Below are 21,061 nucleotides of genomic sequence, written 5' to 3'. Positions count from 1 at the left end.
TTCAAATATCCATCACCTCATTGAAAATACTGTGCCTTTATTAATGGAAACATGCTTTATATTTAAAACAATATTATACATTATATTGAAATATACTATGATTATAAATCTCATTTTAACCTATCATTGAGGTTATTTTAAATCAAAAACATGCTTTCATTATACAGAGATATATCTGAAAGCATAACTGTAAATGTATTCTTTAAATATATGTTTTATTTGCAAATATAGACTAAAGAGATAAAGTAAATTTGTCATGATAAACAGAAACAATTAATCTGTCAAAATAAGAGGTTTTTTTAATCCACTGCACTGGAAACACCCAACATTAACTGAATCCTTGTCATTGGATTTCTATAAATACTTAATTGCTTAAATACAATAAGGATGTTCTTCTATTATAAGAGAATTGTGCAATCCTTACAAGAGGATATTCATTACTTTCTAACCATCTGTCACTTCAGTTCTCCAAACACCACACCTCCCCAAAAAATCTAATTAGTTTTTATTCAATCACACACTATAAATGATGCTAGTGTGGATACTGAAAATGTAGTTTAATGAAGTTAATATCAAGGCATAATGGAAGGCGGTTTGCTGAACAAAATGGACCAGAAGGCAGAGAAAGGAAAAGTCACACCCTGCTAATTGTATTATACATTTTTTCATTTCCTATTGACTAGGAAATTAATGGCTAATAGGAGGAAAAAGAAGGCAAATACCTCATCATAGATCAACTTACAGGTAGTAAAGTTTTCCAGCAGCAGGAAGCACTCGTTTCCTGTAGTCTATTCCCGAATCCAACTGGACGGTGCTGCAGTACTTCTACAGAGACAAAACAGAACAGCTTTTCTCAAGTCACTGCTGTATTTGTATGGTCTGTGTTAGAGAGAAGACACACTGTTGTGATAAACCATGAGCACAAATGCCATCTAGAAAGCGGAAACAAGACCACAGAATTGAAGCTGCTTTTGCAATTATTTAAGCAAAGTAATAAGCTAGAAGTCATCCAAATACTCAAATGTGATCAGCTTCAAAAATCCAGTAACCAGAAAATTAACACAAACTGGAAACAAGGGGAATGAAAGCCAGGTGGTCATTTATAGTGCTTTCTGGGGACTGCTTTATAAGGGGCAGAGGGACAGAAATTGCCACATGAAGGGATACAAATTTAGAAAAAGGAAATTAGAAGCAATGAATGCTTAAAAGGCCATAGTCAAATTCTAGTAAGAGAGATAATTTTTTTTAACTTTATCAGCTAAAAATGATTTTATCTTCTCATGCTACTAAGATGATTAAAATTGAGTCAAACATAAACATACAAGCCTTGCTACAAAATGGAGTAAAATCTAACCTGACTCAGAAAAGAAGCTTCTGTTTCACTCTCTAAGAAACCTTCATGTCTCTGCATGTGATACAGATACCAGTGGTAAGTCTTCGGGTTTCCTGTCGCACTAACAGCCCCTGCTAGAAAACCTAAAACAACTAAAGGGTGCATTTTTCATTTCAAGACCTGGTGTTGGTGGCAAAAACACCCACTAACCTCAGCAGGGTCAAGATTTTGCCCTCTGGCAAAGGGAATACATCTCTGCTTATTTCGTTACTACTGCCAACACACACAGCTCCACGGGGCTATATAGCTATACAAGCAAAAGGATCCGTAAAAGAAAGGGAGGAAATATTTTAATATTTCAAAGATAATCTCTCTAGCTATGACTAATTTAATTAAAGCAATGAAACCTCCTTTCTGCAGGTAATACAACACAATTTAGCCATCGCTTCAGACTGTAGCAATCCAAACTACACTAAATTAGCCTGCATCTTCACTGCACTATGAATTATTAGTTTATCTAAAACTCTCATTAAAATTTCATATTTTGTATGCCAGAAATTTTTCAAAGCCTCCTTCAGGGTGTTCCAATATCAAAACTGGAAATGTTGCATCTCACTGATAACGGCTATACTACAGGGGAAAATAAACAAAACCAGATTTATGTTTAACTCCATAAGACGTACTGATTATAAACACATGCAGGAGTGACTGTGATGACTCACTGCATTAATTTTTTTGCCCTCGTCTAATAGTGAAGATTCTATACATATTTCATCCCTGCAAATTTCCTGCAGAGATACGTGGCTTAAAAAAACAAGAAGAAAAACTGAATCATCGTGACAGCATAAAATCCTAGGAAAATCCATGTATTTTAAATTCTAGTAAGTTAAATAGTCCTGTTAATCAAATTGTTATGTTGGGGCTAAGGCTACTGTAAACACCATAGCATTGATGCTACAACATTGTTATAACCTATTCCCTTTCTGCTGGTGAAAGCAGACAAAAAGTAACACAGCAACAGAGGGGGAAAAAAAAAGAGAGCAACAAGGGCATTTAATACTATGCACAAGGGAGAAAGAACAGATGTTTCTCTCTTCTTCAACATCAGTCTGATAGTGAAGGCCAGAAGTTCCACAGCAAAGCTGGTTTGTTTTGCTTTTCCTTGCCAGGCATCAACGCTGAGTACCTTTCCCTCTAGTGCTTTATTCTTCTGAAGAAGTAAATGAGCTGAGGTGTTATTTTCTTCATGTTGGTAGGAAAAAAGCACTGACTACAGCTATCAGGACTGGTAGGTTATTTAGATTAAATTTATTCAGTCCCACCTCTGGTTTTGCAGAACGGTCTTCAAACTCTAGAACAGTGTTTCAGAGCGCTGTGCTCCATCTACACTGAGGAGTAAGAAGAGAACTACATTTACATATACTTTTGAGAGAGGGGCAAGGTTATTTTATACCTAAAAGACAAGATGCACGCAAAATCACTGTGGCTGGTGTAAATTTCTTGTGATGCTATTCGTATAGGTTCTTGTGTCTCAACTAACGACTACAGTGTGAAGCAGACGTGCTGAATACAGAGTTAAATCCAGAGTGCCACCAGGCTGAAGCACGCAGGTCACCGAGGTTTGCCGAGGTGTGTGCCAACACTCACTGCTACAATTATAGTCCACTTGTTTTCTGCTAGTAAATTTACCATGGCTTAAATGCCATGATAGTCTTGTATGAATGACTCCATGATAGCTTAACAGTGAACCAGCTTCAGAGATAAGAAATGCAAATGTAAATACTTTCAATTATAGTTATGAAGTAGGTGTATTTCTTCAGTCTTCCTCCTCTTTTCTCTTTATTTAAAATAATTAGTATTATCACCACTTAGCAAAAATTACTAGTCTTAGTCATACTACTGAAGAAGGGCCTATATACTCAAAAACTTATCTGAGTTTTTGGGTCTTTTTCAAACTACACGCAGTTAACTTAATGAGAGAGATTATTTTTCCCTGAAGTTATCATCTCATATGCTTACAGTAACAAACTGACATTGATTCTAGCATGCTACGACATTACTTATTTGGAAAAACAAAATCCATTAGATAGACACACATCTGTGCTATAATTCATTTCACTCAGAAAAGCAGTAGCAGCATCCAGTTCAGAGACAACACAGAATTATTACAATTTTTTTTTCCTTCATTAGCAAGCAATACAAAGAAACTGAAAAATAAAAATCTGATACACAGAAGTATCAGCATCACATGATAAAAACATAGCTGTGGGAACTAGTTTGCTGGAAAAAAGAGATACTTGCCTCTTTGGAAGATACTCAGTATCTTACTGTTCTATTCTTTGGAGGTTCCTAATTCATTTTCCTATAGTGGCCAAAAAGAACTGCTACTGTTTTGCTTTGGTTTTGTTTTGGCTCAGTTTTGTACTGTTCTTTAAATACAATTCTGTTTTTCAAACCATGATTCTTAGTCTGGTTCCTACATTTTACTTCACATCCCTAGCATAATTTTCATTCATTTCTGTCTCCAAAACCACTAACTTAAATCACAAAGGTGTTATAGTTGGTTGTTTGCTTTTATTATTATTATTATTATTATTATTATTATTAGCTTGGGTTTTTGGGGGGATCTTTTTCTCCTCTCCAAACCGATGCACTGTTCAGCAAGATACTCCAACTGCTGCCCATCAACCTCTCTTCTAAATAAACAGAAAATAACCATAAGATTTCCTACCCCCTTTTAAAGGGTCATGTGAATAAATATCTTCCAGTGTCCACCACGAATTATTTCTACTGAGACAATTCCACAGTCACTCATACTAATTCTATCAGGCACTGCCCAGATATACACAGACTAGATGGCCATTAAAATAAAACATTACAATCTGGGTAGCAACATGCTCCCAGGAAAGGTTTCCTTAAAACACAATTGCCACTGTTAGATTATAAGCTTTGTAGGATAGACACAACCTTCTTATTAAGAGAATTTCTGGCAGTACTGCACAGATATGTAGGCACTACTAGAAAATAGCACAACAAAACCAATCAAACAGAAAACATGAATAAAGAAAGCAGTCATAAAATGATAATGTGAAAGCAATGAATTCAAACAAAATAGCCTAACTGCAGGCACTGGCATTATTCACATAAACTCAGCTCTTACTCTTTGAAGCACAGAAAGGGTAGGACAACAGGATCACTGAACTAAAAGACAGTGGAGGGTTGCTCGCCCCACCAGGCGGTACTAGGAGCATTTTCATCCCGGTGAACAACATATGGTGGAGACTGTTATGCAGAGGGATTCAGAACAGGGTTACCTTGACTCAAAGCAAGAGTCAAAAAGGTGACAGAGAAGCTGTGTACAGAGTACAGATGCCAAAGTTTCTCCTTTCAAGGGCTTACTATTGACAAAACTAGTCACTGAGGGTTCCTGCATCTAGATTGATTTGCAAATATTCACTTAGCTGCATCACAGGTATGTAGAGGGTCATATTATCAAATATATTTGTCAAGAGAAATACTTAAAGTACTGAGAATATAGCATGTAATCAGAATGTATTTGAGAAGAAAAAACACACTAAAACACTGCATACTGCCCAGTTAAAGACTGAAAGTACTGGATTTACAGAAACAAACAAAAAATGGGCACACAGTTGTACAGTATGGAGAACCCAAATACTGTGAAATGAAATATCACTGTACTGATGGTGCATATCTGAGTACCAAAACGTATCTTCTCTCGTGTTTGCAGATATCAATAATATCATACTCCTTCATTAAGGACAAGAAAAAACACTACCATCTACACCTTTATAAATCATATAAAAATTCTTTAAAAAGGACAAGCTTCTCTACTTTTTTAAACTTTTCCTTTTTTGTGGCATGTAAAAAACCCTAATAGGAATTACACAGAAGTTTTCTTTGGACTAACTTCTCCATCATTGGGCTGATTAAACCCTACAGATGTGATTACATCCTCACATTCACTAATCACTGCCAGGGAATCCTAATCAGCAGCCAAAGAACTTTGACTGGAGTCCTCACACTGTTAGCACTTAATTGCCAAAGCCACAATTGTAACTATTGGCTTATATTTTTAGATGGATATTTAAACCCTCAGATTCTTTTTTTTTGTGCAAACCTTCTACTTTTCATTTGAAATAACTATTTAAGAAAACGGCTAGCTAATCTGTCCTGGTGGAAGTATATACAGTTTCCAAAAGACTTGCTATTCTATTGAGATAGTTCAAATGTGACTTCTTACTCATTCAATTCAAATACATAAAATTAATTAGTCATACAATTTATTTTGAAGCAATTGATGTACTTACGTATACAAAGAACAAATACAATTACAAATTTGAAAACACAATTAGCAAGTTAAAAATATGACATGATCATGCACTCATTTTCACTGATGTGTCAGAAAAGCTTTCTATTTCAAAAGGAAAAAAAAAGACAAAAGTTCGAGGCTCCAATGATACAAAACACCTCAGATGGTAACAATCTTCAGAGGAGAAAATTGGGACTTTGACTGTATCTATAGCATTAAGTTATTAAATATAGATGTGCATAAACACATTTTTTCTTCCTGTAAGCACCTCTAGTATTCCTCTGGTTCTGCATTCAGGAATGGTAGGTATTAAAATGCCTAAAATACTCCAGTGATTAAGACACAACCTGACAGATGGGTAAGTGGAAGAGCAAAGATTTCAAAAGCTTGAAAAAAGCAGCCAGTTATCTGGATAACCTGGAAGTTCTCATCATATTTCCCAAATCATAGAAATTCGAGATGTCAACAGAAAGGTTTATGGTCTATGTTAGGCACTGTAAAAAAATGCAGCGTGTATCTCTAAATTCAGTAATTGTCACCAGGTCATGAGCTTTGCTACTGCAGATAAGTAACGTCCCTTATTATTATTTCAGATCACTGTAAGTAAACCCGTCAGTTGTCCTCTGCTCTGGTTTTTAATGGAATAGCTGTACCCTAAAAACAAGCTGAAACACAAGTTCAGTTGTAGGCCCACTGGAGCAAGCAAACAGCCTGAAGACCCCCAAAGAGAGGATGCCAGTGTGTGTAGGAGGCTGAGATAAAGGTTAAGAGTGACTCACCTTGGTATTTTTACCTTAAACCACACACTTGCTGAGCTTTCTCCAGCCATTCAGATTCCTGTCCAACCAGACACCTACGAACGAGGTGGTGACACTGGATATGTGCTATCGAGTACACTTTCTGTACAAGCAAAGAAGAATATAGTCCTACCCTCAGCTATTTAAAGCTATAAAATGATTAAAAAAAAAAAAAAAAGACTGGCCTTCTGATTCAGTCTCCTCTGACCATATATAGGAAGGATATTCCTTCATTATTTCCTGATGGGAAGGAAGTTGTTCACTGGCAATCCTTCTCATACATTTACCTCCATTCTCTCGCACTGCACACCGGGCAGCAAGCACATTAGGAGAGCCTTCAGCCTGCCAGAGAGGAAGAGTCCCTCAGGGAAAGCCCACTAAACCTCCTCATTGTCATTTTTCGTTAGCTGCCCCCACCTAGTGTCAGGTTAGCATCTAGAATTTTATTTCTTTAAAAATCTTATTTAAGCGATCTCAAAAAAAAAAAAAAAAAAAAAAAGAAAAGTTTCTCCACCCAAAAGCTTTAATTACTATGGATGTTTTCCCAAATCATACATAGCCGGTAAAACAAGGAACCTCGCAAGCAAAAAGCAGTGTGTGCAATGAGGAAGCTGTTTCCTGACCTCCAGGGCCCCCTCGAGGCTTTCACACCGGCCCGGCCTCCACGCGGTCGGCAGGCGATGATCCCCAGCCAGTGCCAGGGCCTGACACCGCTCTCGGACACAGATCCCCAGCCAGTGCAGGGCCTGACACCGCTCTCGGACACGGTGCCGCGCACGCCACGGCCTCCTCCACCCACCTCCAGCTCACACACACAACTGCCCCACTTTGAAGCAAGTGTGCCACGGTGCCAGCACCTTCCACGGGTTGCTAATTTTGCCTATGCTCAAAACTGCCCCTGTTAAAAGATAGATCATGCTGTAGCACTCCTATTTTTTTGCTTCAAGTGAATCGTAAGAATTCAAGAGTAGTGAGGAGGGGAAGAGGCATCAGCAGGTATTTTGTGGTATAGAAAACTTGGTCCGAGCACTGTTGTTGGCTACACAGACAATTTTTGTCTTCCTGTTCAGATGTTGTTGAAACAGTAGACTTAAAAGAAAATGTCAATGAATCCTCATAAGCACTATGCATGACCTCTAGGGTAATTAGCAATCATTCAAAAGCAACAAGACTAAAATGTTCTATTCTTTATTACTGTCAGCTCTTATCTTGATCAGCATTTTAATAAAGATGGTTCATTGCTAAGACAGTTTCATGAATCAGTCATAATTACATTCTGACACACAGTGAATAGTAAAGCAAAACTAAATATCACTTCATCAACCTTTCTAACCTTTATGCAAGTATTAACTGTAAATAATTTTTACACAATCTTACAACAGAAAATCTGCATATTTCTTAGTCTTGTACATACTCTACCCTAACCGAATTTCTTGTGACCTACACCTGAAAAACAACAACAAAAAACACACATACACACACAATCAGGCATAATTATTTAGTCTTCCTTGATATTCAGGTGTTGCTGTTCACAGATCAAATCAACTTCAAGTACAAAAGGCTATTTGCTCTATAAAATAGTACCTTGATTCAAAGGGTTAAACAGCATTATTTTCTTTACAGTCTCTTTCCCCATATTTTTCATTTCTGGAAATACTCAAATATTAAAAATCGCTGTAATAGCCTTAGACATACTGTGCTTTCTCCAATCTAAATATTGGAAAAAAAAAATTTTGAAAAGAACTTTCAAAATATCATCTAAGATACTGGAAAGTAGGAACGAACCTAATAACGTCTGTGCTAATTTTGGATGACACAAGCAGATTTGGGAATTACTTTTAAACCAACTTAGCAAGAGCAGAAAGTAAAGTAAAATACTAACAATCAGAATTTTTAATATGAATCTCTGTCTTACATTTCCAACAAGAACATTTTCAATCGTAAACTTAGTAATTAAGCATAGGAAATATTTAGAGGTAAAATTTAGCAGAAGCGGGACAAATTCACATTATAGCCCTCCAAGACTGAGCAATTTAGAAACTCTGTTATCCCTGTTACCACAAGGAACATATGATCGATTACACAATTTTTCAATAACTTATTTTAAAAGTAGCTATAAACCAGCTATCACTCAAGAAGAATAAAAACGGACAATTAATTTGTGAAACAATCATTTATGAAAAAAGCCAAAGAGTCTAGAAATTTACTGTTATATGAATAATGGCTCAGATATTCAAACAAAAAATGAAAGACTTCAGGAGGTGCAGATGTGGTTATTCTGAGACAAGTGGTTTCTCCTTTCTCCAGTCACGGAACTGAATGATGGCAAAGATTAAATCTCTATGCAGCAAGAAATACATTGAGCATCTCTCTCCCCATCTCATATGACTTAAACAAAACAACTTCCTTGCAAAATAAGTTCAAATTCAAAAAAAAAAGAACTATGTAAAATTCACAATTTTGTTAAGAACTAAGAATGGCTCTAATTTTCAATCTGCTAATAAACAACTGTGCTGGCCTGTAAAAGGAGATGCCAAGAGCTCTCACTGAATTATAAGTCAGCGTTTCGTCAGCTCCCGGTCAAACTGATCCCCAGCACCTGTGTTTCAGAGGAGTTACACCTCAGTGAAGCTGTCGGGCAGACTTCTTTTTCACTCTTGTTTTTCTTTTTAACATTTGATTTGTATTTCTTTTCCCAGTATTAGCCTTTGCTCCTGCTAGAGCTGTTGGCAGGCAGAGAAGGAGAAGGAAGAAAAAACAAATAGTAGTAAAGCAGTATTGATTTACAAAACTGGATTTCCCAGAAAAAAAAAAAGGGGGGGTGATTTAGATCTAAACAAAGGCTAAAGATGGCTTACGCTTCACTCTGATGAGGTCCGCTACCTCATTACGAACAACTGGGAACTTGTGATGCATTTTGTTTCAAGGGAATCCAGGAGTCCGGGCTGGAAAGCCGGCCGGGGGGTGCAGGGCGCATTCAGTCCCTCTGCAGCACCCCATTATGTGAGCAGTATGAAACACTGCCTTTATGCTGCCAACCCACAATGACTCTTCCGACATCAAAGCATTTTCGCCACTTGGGTTTCTTCCCCCCCCAAATTTATTCAAGCCAAGGGCAGGGAGACAACAATTCATACACGCTAATTACACCTAATTATCTATTCCCTTCCCCCCCTCCTTTCCACCAGCTCCGACCAGTGTTATTTGCTATCTGGGTTTCTCACAACCTCCCCTTGCCCTGTCCGGCCAGCTCCACAGAGAAGCCTTTGAAGCAAACAGTTGTGGCTTCTTAGAATTTTAACAATATAAGGTTCAACTCAAACTAAATAATTCCATTCTTAGTTTTTGACACATTTATGCGTTAAATATGAAAGCCTCTTGGTTAATTTGGCAAATCCCTCGCATCTCTTCCTAGCGAGAATTGCCGGTAACACCCTCTCTTGTAGGAGCTTCTCCTCATGCTTTCTTTTCATGATCTAAATGAAATGTTTATTGGATTAAAGTTCCTCTCTGCAGACCTCCACGGTGGCCGGTGACAAAGAGCTTAAAAGCCTTATTAATTAGCCTGAGCTTTGCGGGGGAGAGGCAGGACCTCATTTCACATTACATCACAAGCAAATAAAACTGCCACGTGCAATTAGGCTAATTTACCCTGATACAGCAAGAATCAACTGTTACATATCTATGATATACTTTGATTTATACCTTTTTATATCAGGAGATGCATTAACCACGCAAGAACTCAGGAAATCACTGCAATTAAAGGAGGGAAAAAAGAGAAGACAGGGAGCCCAACGCAGAGCTACAGGAGCAACTATTTTATCCCTAGATAAAGTTTTGACCTGCACCTAAACAAACTGTCCAGGAGAGCACGATGTGCATGTCTATGTATACATGTGTGACACTGAGGTGGAAGCTAAACAGACTGAACAGCTTAGTATCTAAAGGACATGCTAAAGTAGCAGGTGCATCATAAAAATATTTTAAGTTAAATGCTTCTGACTACAAACTTCACATACACAAACACAGAAAGCTGTATCAGAAAGGGCTGAATACATCAAAGGCGGTACTTTCCTTTCTATAAAGAACTTTTTGATAGCTAAAATTTGTGAATTATTTCACAATAAAACTACCCATAAAGGAAAGGGTGGTAAGAACGAAAATGATTACAACTACAATATAGTTTATATGTTTAATTAGATACACTTCTCAAAACAAGTATTTCTACTGCTTGCATACAGAGAGAGAAAGAGAGAGAACAAGAAGAAATGCACCTTCTACTGGAGGGTCTGCTTGGTTATGTACTAAGAAGGGAAACAAAAGGCCCAACATCTTCAGTAATGAAAAAGTCAATGGATAGGCGAAGCCATCACAGTATCAAAGGATTAATCCCAGCAATTCTGACTCAGGTGACAGTTCACAGAGGTCAGAGTGGCTGACACTGACCTCAAAGGCAGGTTTTAACTATTGAGCACCCTCGATGAGGCTGGGCTATCGCACCGGCAGAATGGGAGAAGCTGACAAATCAATTCCTTCAAGATGACTTTTTATTTTTATTTATTTTAAAAATTGGCAGATCTGCCAACCAAAAATCTGTGCATTTCTAACAGGTGGCTGGACAAAAGCTGAATACACAATCAAAGATATTTACATCTACCAAGTGTCTTGGTACAAAATTAACACCCACACATTTCCCTTAGGGACAGTTCCAAGCAGTTTTGAAGATTTTTAAATAAGTATTTTTCATTACATTTTCATGCATTCAAAATAAATTACTGGAAGGTGAAAATCTTTTTCTAACTTTCTCCATTTATTGATTTGTAAGAAAGTGTATATTTTAATTAAAACTACTCTGAGAAAGACAATAAAGAGAAAACAGTGTACATACACATGGCTGTGTATTTGGAAGCAGTGTACAATATTTACCACTGTTAGTCATTTTAATGAAGTAGTTTGAAAATAAGTAACACTTTGCTTGCTAATAACAGAAAAAAATAAAGTTCACTATAGGAAGCTTACAGTAAATTTATGTCTTAACCATAAGAGGTTTCTGGCTGTAATTTATCTTCTGTTAAAGCAATATTTAAGTAGCTGAAGCTAAATATTTTAAATTTGTACATCATACAATTTAAGCCCCTAAATCCTCCTGCCTTTCAGTTAAAACTTAGTGTAGTACAAAGTTGACTGCATGAAGAAAACCCAAGAAAATGCTAAAGCTACATAATTAACATTTTGACTTCACTTGTCTTTTAAAAGAGTACATGCTATAGTTCCAATAAACTATTGAAGGGTCAAGAATTGGTAATACAAACTGTAGTTTACACACATCAAATTATTTGAGGAGCTCTCCTTCCTGTAAATCCACAGGACTAAATGTCACTGAATTAGAAATAGGATTTCAGAATATATAACAGTTAATGCAGATATCTTAATTAAATGTCTGCAAAAATTCAAAATGCTGCTAAATTACGACCAAACCAACAAATTAAAGCTTGCTTTCTCCTATTTGAAGGACTCACCTTAGATAAGTTACGATGTATTGTTTCATTTGTGATTTATCTTTAAAATGTGTAGAAAGGTTTTGTATTTTCATATTATTTTACATGAGTAAATTTGTGGAGGATTCCTGCTCTAAGCATCTGAACAAATTAGCTGTTTCATTTGTCAGGAACAGTGTTTATAGAAATCACTTAGAATTCCCATCCAAGCTTGCTTTAAAACACTCAGAAAGTGATGTTGCAACATATTAAAAGCTCAGTCAGAAAGGTCTGAATTTTACTGCCACTACAGAAATAAAACAACTTCCCTCCTGATACTACGTATGTCCAACAAGTTGCATTTATGACACTGCACAGACTGAAGAAGCAGTCCTATCTTTTGCAGAAACCAAGTCCATTTATCAAGAATATTCTGTTCTAAAGAATTTTGGCTGCCACTATGAGCCAAACAAACGAGAGTTTCTCCCATTTGTGGAAAATAATAGTTTAAGTTACACGAGGAAAGTGTCACCGAAAAAACAGGTGTCAACATATTTAAGATGTTAAAAGATCTGAATATGTAGGATGGGTTCAGAATTGGGCAGAGGACTGCGTGTATCACTGGGTGGTTTGCCGAAAATGTCCTACAGGTCCTTCCAACTACAGAGACAGACTGTTACACAGGAAGCTTTTATGTGGTCTTTAAACAGCTAACACGAGCTACCTTCACTGCACCTTCCACTACAGGTATTCAGCGATCGTTTGTCCCCAGATCCTATCATCTAGAAAAGCAACACAGACAAACCTTGTAAGAGAACTCTATTTTCTCCAGACCAGTGTTTTACCTTTCTTGCTTGTATTACAGAAAGTGTAAATTAATTATGTACAACATAGAAATTCAAAATACAGATTGGCAGTTATATAACCCACAGAAAATAAAAACAAAACGAGAATGAAGGATGCATGTGGGTAATTCTAGATCTAAGAAACAGACCATTTTATTGATCACCTGAAATAGGGAAAGATTTTTGCGTAACATCACAGATTTAGGAACCACTCGTTCTATTTATGAAATGAACACAAATGCCTGAAATCTATACTGTTGGAAGTAAAGTGTCTCTTGACAGAAAGTGGATACTTTCCATTCATCACATATAAAGGAATTCAAAGTTCCTGCATTGAACTTTAACTATTTTTAGTGCTAATGCCTTATTTTAAGATTTAGGGTGACAGCAGTTAACTTCTAAAACAAACACACAAACATTTGTTTGTACCCTTTGGATCACAAGATTTAGAAGTTGTTATCACTCTAAATATCTTGCCAATAGCCTCAGGTTACCAATTAAGGACAAAGATGCATTGGTTGATAAGCTTCCCCCCATCTACTTTACAGACGTTATGTTTTGGGAAAGAATGTTATTTTTAGTAATATTTATTGGAGTGATGGTAAGGACAAATGCACTTAGAGCAGTGTCAAAACACAAAGAGGCAAGAGAAAAAAACAACTGAAAGTAATCTGGAATTTTAGATAGGCCCTTGAAATAGAAAGCTGAGTAAGGCCTTATTTCTCCTTTCATTCATTATTATGATAATTTTTGTGTATCTCTGGTCTGGATTGTGCTACATTGCGCTTCATTTCCCACTATTTCACCTTTAATCACAGCTTTAAAAATGAATCCACCTTTAAAGTTTCTCTCAGCACTCTATCCACAATGCGCCCTTTCTTAAAATTTGGATTGCTTTCTCAGTCCTGATGAAAATACATGGATATAAATTCCATTTCCCATTTTTTTCTGCTGGTAGACAAATAGAAGAGAAAGGCAAACCGCAAGTAAGCATTCACAGTAGATTTTCACTAAGTCTGTTAACTCGGTTTGTGAAAGAACTGTATGTTAATCAAGGAAGAAAGTTAAGAGTCAACAAGGAAAAATATACAAAGACACCTGGCTAACAGCAAGGAAAAGAACAAACTGCCATAGAAGCTGAACATGATGCTGCATTTCAAAAAGCAAATGCCTCAGACTATCAGCATACCTGAAAACACTGAAACTCTGATCAGAACCTATCTTGCATTTAATACAGCTGGCTAAAGAATAAACCCTTTTCAAGATTCTGAAGGGGAGGTGGTTGCTCATTTATTTTGTGTCTTTCACTTTTCTAAAGCCATCCAGGATGAGAACCACCTTCTCCGATTTTATATGCAGCCATTCTGAGATACAAATATTGCCATATTCATTGTCAGTGGCGTATTAACTTTGAAACCTGCTAATTGCTCATATGTCAATATCAGATGGGATTTTCAAAGGTACTTAGGCAATTAAGCAGTCTTATGATTCCAACATGCCCCACTGAAAGTCCAGGACACTTAACTACTTCAGTGCTGACCACCTTAGCAGAAACAGGCCAACCAATATAGCTGTTCTGCAAATTTCCACTAGTCTAAACCTCCTTGAAACTTCCAGCTTCCCTTTCTTGGATATGGGTATAGTCCACTTTAGTTAGTTACGTATTATGTATTTATGCTGATAATAAGGAGGTAAGGAGATGCTGTCATTTCCATTTCAAATGTCATGTCAAGCCAGGCAGACCAGCATACAGGAGACGCATGCTAACCCCACCAGCTGCAGGCTAACCCTGAATAATTTAACAATACAAGTATGGTTTGCGAATTAAAAATATCTGTGACTTGCCCAGAATAAAAAGCAGGAGTTTAGCATATGTTCTTTTAAATAGCAAAATAAACACTGATCATATTATTCACATTTAAATAAGATGCTCCATTTTTAATCGGAAGGAAGTAATTATAAAGTTTCCAGCCTGCGATGCCACAACACGCAGACTTTAGGGAGTTGCTCCAAAACTTCTTAGGCTTTATACACAATCTCACAAATACTCACGCAGGAGGTCGTGCTCGGGAACAGCTCTCAAATCATGGCCTGCAGAGTGCTGGCCAGTATCTGCAAGAGGCTGCAAGACTACTTGATACTTCTCACATTTGAGCAGCTCACTAACACGTATAGGGTAACTTTGAAGGAAGGCTCAAAAATAAGAGGTTGACATTGTCTAGTGTCTGCTAGCAGAACATCCAGGACATGAAGAGAATGAAATAAGGCAGTGGTTCTTCTCTGGAGGGGCTCCTGCAAGCTGCATGGGTTAAGCTACAAGAAGTTCAAGGAGGGTTTTCAGCTTCTCTTTACAATGACCACCTGCAGCTCTCTCAGCTGGGCTTACTACTTGACTAGACCTTTCACCAGGCTTGGCCACCCTTGCTACACAGGCCTTAAAGAGATGGGAAAGATAAACCCATATGGAAAGGCAGAATAAATCCTTGGTTTAATGTAATATACTAAGTAGACAAGGTATCTGGAAAAAAAATGTGTAAAATACAGCATGTAGGTATATTTTGACACTCTGATTTTATTTACTGCAGAAATGACTAAATAAAATTTGCCTAGGTGAAGTGATCATACATTTAAAAAAAAGTTTTGAAAACAAGGTTTTATAATAATAAATCTAAAACATCCATAAATATCAAACTAGCACTACTGCAGGAATACTACAACATCACTGGGTACATACACAACAATAAGAAAACCCAATCTAAATGAACAAATTCTGCTATTTTTGGTCAAAAAAAGGAAACTCTTCATCATACTAAGTGTTCTGCTTTTTGAGATATGCTAATTCTAGAGCAGAAGAGTTCCTTTTTTGCCCAACCTCCAACTATTTTTGCCCCAGGCAGTTAAAGCCTGGACATATTATCTGAAAACTAATATCAGAATAATCCCTGTACAAATCTCTAATTTATTAAAACAGCAGGTAAAACTGAAAAATATTTAGCATGTGACTCTCCTTACCTTCAGCACAGCAATGAATGGTACAAAATTAGCTCTCTGAAGTCCATTTTTATATAGGTCTAAAAGAAAACAAAATAAACAAACAAACAAAATCAGTAACTGTTTTGTTAGCCTTATTAACAATGGCAGCTTGTCTTTTAGCTTAGGAAATAAAGCTGGGTTGCTACAGAGATAGTAAATAAAACAGAGAGAAAGGAGAACTTATATTGGATTTCTGTTCTTTTGCTGTATGAAAATTCATTACACTCTTAAGGACAAAAGGAATATCCAAAGAAAGTCTCTAAAGAGAAATAACTGCTTTTAGAAGAAAAAAAAAAAAACAAAGGATAGCATCTGTTTTAAAATAGGATATAAAAAATATAATGCTATGTATATGGTCAAACAAGCACAATTGCTAAATCCCCAGTATCTGGTCAGCATGAGGGTAGGGAGAGGTAGGAAGGGAAACATAATTTGAACTAAAAATAAATTGAACTTCTAAACTTGGTATTATCCCTATTCAGTGTCCTGTAGTTAATTCTTTTACTTTCTAGAAGTTCTACTGCATACAACCTTTTTCCAAAGCAAGAAAAAAGGTTTTCCCTAGGGCAAACAAAAACTAAACAAACACATTAACTTAGGCAAAACTGTTCAAAACATAGGCTGAATACAAAAAGCAATAGGATGTTATGCAACAAAATACAGATTTACACTTTAATCCATATTAATAAAACACAATTTCCAAAGCAATATTTTATATCTTGTTTATCTCCAAATTTTATACAGTTTGAAGTTCCTTTTGCAGGAAACTACCTGGCTGCCTAGTACATTCATGTCAGAATGACTTCTTCATCAACAGTTTTATCATTTAAACTGCACGATCTGCTTCATTAATCCTAGGAAGCCTTAGAAAAAGGCAGTAGGGTAGCTACTGCTGACAGGGATAATAAACAAGAGAACAGAAACATCTGGCTATAAATCTCCATAAAAATTCCCTACAAAAAGTACAGCAGATGATTAACACCATAATGCCCAAAAGCTACAACTAGGTTAAGCTTTCCATGCTCTGATAACATATCAGGGTGGACAAAGGATACTGTTGTACTTGAGGAACCAGGCCGGCACCTCCCAAATGGTTTGCTGGAGCTTGGACATATGTGCAGAAATGTTCAGGAAAATTAATAGTGAATCTGGTTGTGAATCTTAGTTAATAAAAAGGTTGTAGGAAGCCACAAAGCATTCACTGCTCTACAAATCACTACAGGTATAAAAGCAGTGATTGACTGCACACTTACTTGCAAAAAATCATGAACATGGAACAGTACCATAAGAAAATCACTTTTCTTAGTTCTTCTTGAAAATAAGGCTGTGATTTTTGTATGCTGTCCCTATTTTGTGAAGATGAGGAAGAAAGACACTGTTGTTTGGGTGGAGAAATAAGGCCAGGATTCATTAAACACTGCACCTCAGCACTTCCCCTCATATTCCACTGTGGATGAAATTCAATATGATTAGGTATCTCAGTAAAGATCATCAAGTGCCCACAAACGCTCTAAAGAAAACACCATTTTTCCCTTTGTACCCACAGAAAGTAAATCTCCTGACACGATCCTAAATTTTGATACAAAATATGGCATTAACCCAACACCTAACCTAGGAGGTTTTCAGATGCACTCCATGAGCACACGGGAGGATGGAAAAGGGGTAAAAACAGGCAGCGACTGGTGTCTGGACTGCAACGTTCAGCTCTAGAGATGCCTTTCTTAACCTTCTCTGTTGGGCAGCTAGGACAAGTAGATGTCTTTCAGGGTGACACACTACCTTCATAACCCCCCCACCATAAGTAATGGTCACAAAGTGATGCCCTAAATTAAGATGTGGGACACAATCCCCAACCTGCGATAAAAAAATATATTTCCTGAACTTTAAAGAGTAATGTGTCAAAAAACACAAAGACTGTGCTCAACTGAGTAAGGTACCCATGTCAGGTTTACCTGCAGAAGACCCACCTATAGCAGTTGATGATTTTAACTTGATTGCTTAAACAAGAAAAATAAAGGAAAATAAAATGATGTTTCTTTTGTTGTTTTTGTTGGTTTCCCATCTTAAGGTAACAACAATTAAGTATTTTCTTTTTTAAGAGTAATAAGAGAGCACGTTGTAAGTCTGCAATGATGCTCTTGTACCAAGTTAATTTACTGTAACCCTTCAGTATTTTATAACACTGCAGATTAGTTTCCAAATGTCTGCAAAGAAGTTGCACACAATTCATACATTATCCTAACTGTTAATACTACTCTATAGCAAACATTCCCTTCATCTACTAAAACCATATAATAATGTACTCTTGCTTGGTTAAACTCACATAGAGACCCGGGGTGGGGGTGGAGGGTTTATAAAAAGATCTACACCCTCTTATCTAAAAATATTGTTAGAAATGAAAACAACTCTCCACCTAAGTAATTCCCAATGAATGATCTCAAACCAGGCTGTGAGAATGGCATCCTGATGAGGGGTATGTTTCTCCCTTGAGCTGGTGGATAAAGTACGCTAGTCTCCTAGCTACTGACCAGGGGAAGGAATGTACTCTGTCTCATTTCCCCTCTCTCCTGCTGAATATGATCTTTGCCTACCCTGGAATACACCCAAGTCAGAGGCAGTTTTTCACCACTCCTTCACTCCCTTGTCCCCAGTACCCTCCCCACTGGTTTGGACAGAGTACAGAAGACTAGAAAATGCAGAAGGACAGGGGGGAGGAAAACATTTCTGGAGTTGAGAGGTCTGTGATATAGTGCTAACGCCTTCCTCCTTAAGGAGAGGGCATGATTGGGAATATGTCAGATTCTTAAGGACTCGAGAGTTTGCTGACATTAAATATTGGATTTTTTTTTTTTTTGTAAAACTACTTTGCAAGAAACTGAGTTTCATTGTATTTGGATAATACCAGCAGCATGTTTGTTTTTACCTTCTGGCGGCCTGTTAGATGTTGCCACAACGACAACCCCATTTTGGAACAGATTTTCAAAAAGCTGTTTCAGAATCATGGCATCAGCAATGTCAGTGACCTATGAAAGACAACACATTTGTTTCATCTTGCTTTCAGCTTCTGCTGCAATAGATCTGCAAGTGGCTTTATAGCTAGAAAAAAAACTGCTCGTTAGTGAAAGACGAAGAGAAAGACTCTAATTATTGCTTGGGAAGAAAAAAAAATAAGAGAGATAATTAATAAGCAGTGAATGCACCACAGTCTTTTAAAACTTGCCTACTCTTTAATACAGAATTCCACCATTTCTTTACCAACTGCTAAATGATTCCATGTTAACTTCTATTATAATACTACAGGTGGGAGACATGGAAAACAGACCTAAACATTTAAGAGACCTAATTAATTAGAAACAACATGAAAAAAAAAGAGAAGACACAGAAAGAAAATAGACATCAGCTGTTTTACATTTCCATTACCTTTGAGGCAAAGGTTTGCAGAGGTGAATTTAAATGGTTATGGGACTTTAGAAATAAAGACAAGTAGCCAACTATACATAATCAGCTGCTGTTGAAAATAGAATGATATGACATAGATACTATTGTGTGATTGTTGCAAAAACAATTCAACAGATGGCCCATCACAAAAATAAGCAATTTCATTGTTCTTTTTAAGTGCCTTCTATTACTGTCCATGAATAATCAAAAGGCACGGTAGTCACTTCCAGCACAGTCAGCCTCTTCTAACCTTCAGGCACAAAACGCTAACAAAAAACAAAAATGGGTGGGGCAAGCAATATTAAAAAAAGATCAAACTGTAAGCAATAACATTTTTTTTAAAAAAAATCCATGTTTAGATTAACTAACTTGCATTACCATACCAAGAAATAAAAAGAAGGCAAAACAAAAAACATTATGAAGAAATGAGAATATAACAGATCTGTCTGAGCAGAGACATAGTTACAAGAGCAATTTATATTTTACAGGAGTTCACCAGCTGAGATGAGAGTTCCTAGTAACGAAGCCTCTCTCCTATCATTCTTCTTGTTTCTCTTGCATTCTCCTTGGTTATTACATAGCCACTTGTTGCATTTTGACTTACCACGACCCCAGTTCTGAAGAAGGGAATTTAAAAAAAGTGCAGAGAGTTATATGTGTTCATGACACACAAAAATCTGCTGGACTGCTCTGCCTGTGCCTGTTTAGATATATATATCTTACAATGCTTAAGCTAGGGAAACACTTCAATCAGTATATATTTTTTTTAAAGTCCCTCCTACCCCTTTCTCATTTTTAAATGGCCTTATCAAAAAAATTTAATCCTACACCAGGCCTTTGATTCCAAACTCTTTGTTGGCCTTGAGCCTTTGGGGGACATACTAGGACAGAGAAGACTTAGGTTACATTTTTGATAACTACTTTGAAAACTGTAAAGTCCATGAAGAACTTTAGGTAAATACCAGTTTCCTTCTTTCTAAGATTTATTCTGGGTTGTTCTACAGAATACATTAACATGGATATTTTTTTCTTTTTCAAAAATAAACTGCTTTCCAGGATCAGTAACACACTCAGATTTGTGCATCTCTGATTAGCAACATCTGATCTTCCAAAGCACATGCATTGATTCGCTAATGTACAACATGTCTAATGTAGCTGTGCCCATCTATTGATAAATTTTAATACTCAGGAGAAATAAATTGCTTTAACAGTTGCCTTAAAGAAAAAAATCAGGATATATGCACACGTAAAGGCAACAGAACTTCTTACATCACAAAGCAAACCAAACAAGTCAAGTTTTAAAAAAAGATGACAAATTATTTTGTTACAAACATTTTTGCTTAGAAAAATGCAATAAGGCACACAAGTTTCAGAAAAGCAGGAGTGGAAGAATGTTATCACTCATGTAAAAGAAAACAATGAACGGAATTTTCTTACTAGCGAGAACTGCTATTCGATTCTGAATTCTAACATTTTCATTGTATCACAAAAAATTAACTCTTGAAAGCACTGTCAAAAAGCAATGGCCATTTTGAGTACAGGGATGCAAATTCATACTCTTTTGCCCTGCTACAGTACAGGAAGGGTAGGAGAAGTCTACAGCGTAAGCGAGTAGGTGGCAGTAACTAAATCATTTTCACTTCTCACTTTCCCCGCCCCCCGTATCCAGTGTTCATTGCAACAAGGAACAAAAGCAAAGGCTACAAATTACCAATAAGGAGAGCTCACCAATGGAGAAATGTCATTAGCATTTAAGAGAAAAGAGTTTTATGACCTAGTGCTGCTTTCCATTATGACTTACTTAAGTA

The 21,061-nt window shown here is 36.8% G+C and overlaps 1 protein-coding gene across 1 annotated transcript in view; it reads right to left on the bottom strand.

Annotated features, from left to right (window-relative positions):
* AFG1L (AFG1 like ATPase) overlaps positions 1–21,061 on the bottom strand; it is a 59,556-nt gene that overhangs the window by 17,754 nt on the left and 20,741 nt on the right. Inside the window, exons 6-8 of the mRNA XM_088522230.1 lie at positions 18,739–18,838; positions 15,795–15,853; positions 743–825 (exon numbers count right to left, since the gene is read on the bottom strand). Of these exons, the coding sequence (XP_088378356.1) occupies positions 743–825; positions 15,795–15,853; positions 18,739–18,838 (242 nt within the window). The remainder of the gene's footprint in view (positions 1–742; positions 826–15,794; positions 15,854–18,738; positions 18,839–21,061) is intronic.

This window comes from Tinamus guttatus, unplaced genomic scaffold (assembly GCF_059628265.1).
Source record: "Tinamus guttatus ecotype Peru unplaced genomic scaffold, ASM5962826v1 Tinamus_guttatus_pri_ptg000010l, whole genome shotgun sequence".
In the NCBI taxonomy this organism is placed as follows: domain Eukaryota; kingdom Metazoa; phylum Chordata; class Aves; order Tinamiformes; family Tinamidae; genus Tinamus; species Tinamus guttatus.
This window is presented reverse-complemented; position numbering and strand designations above follow the sequence as displayed.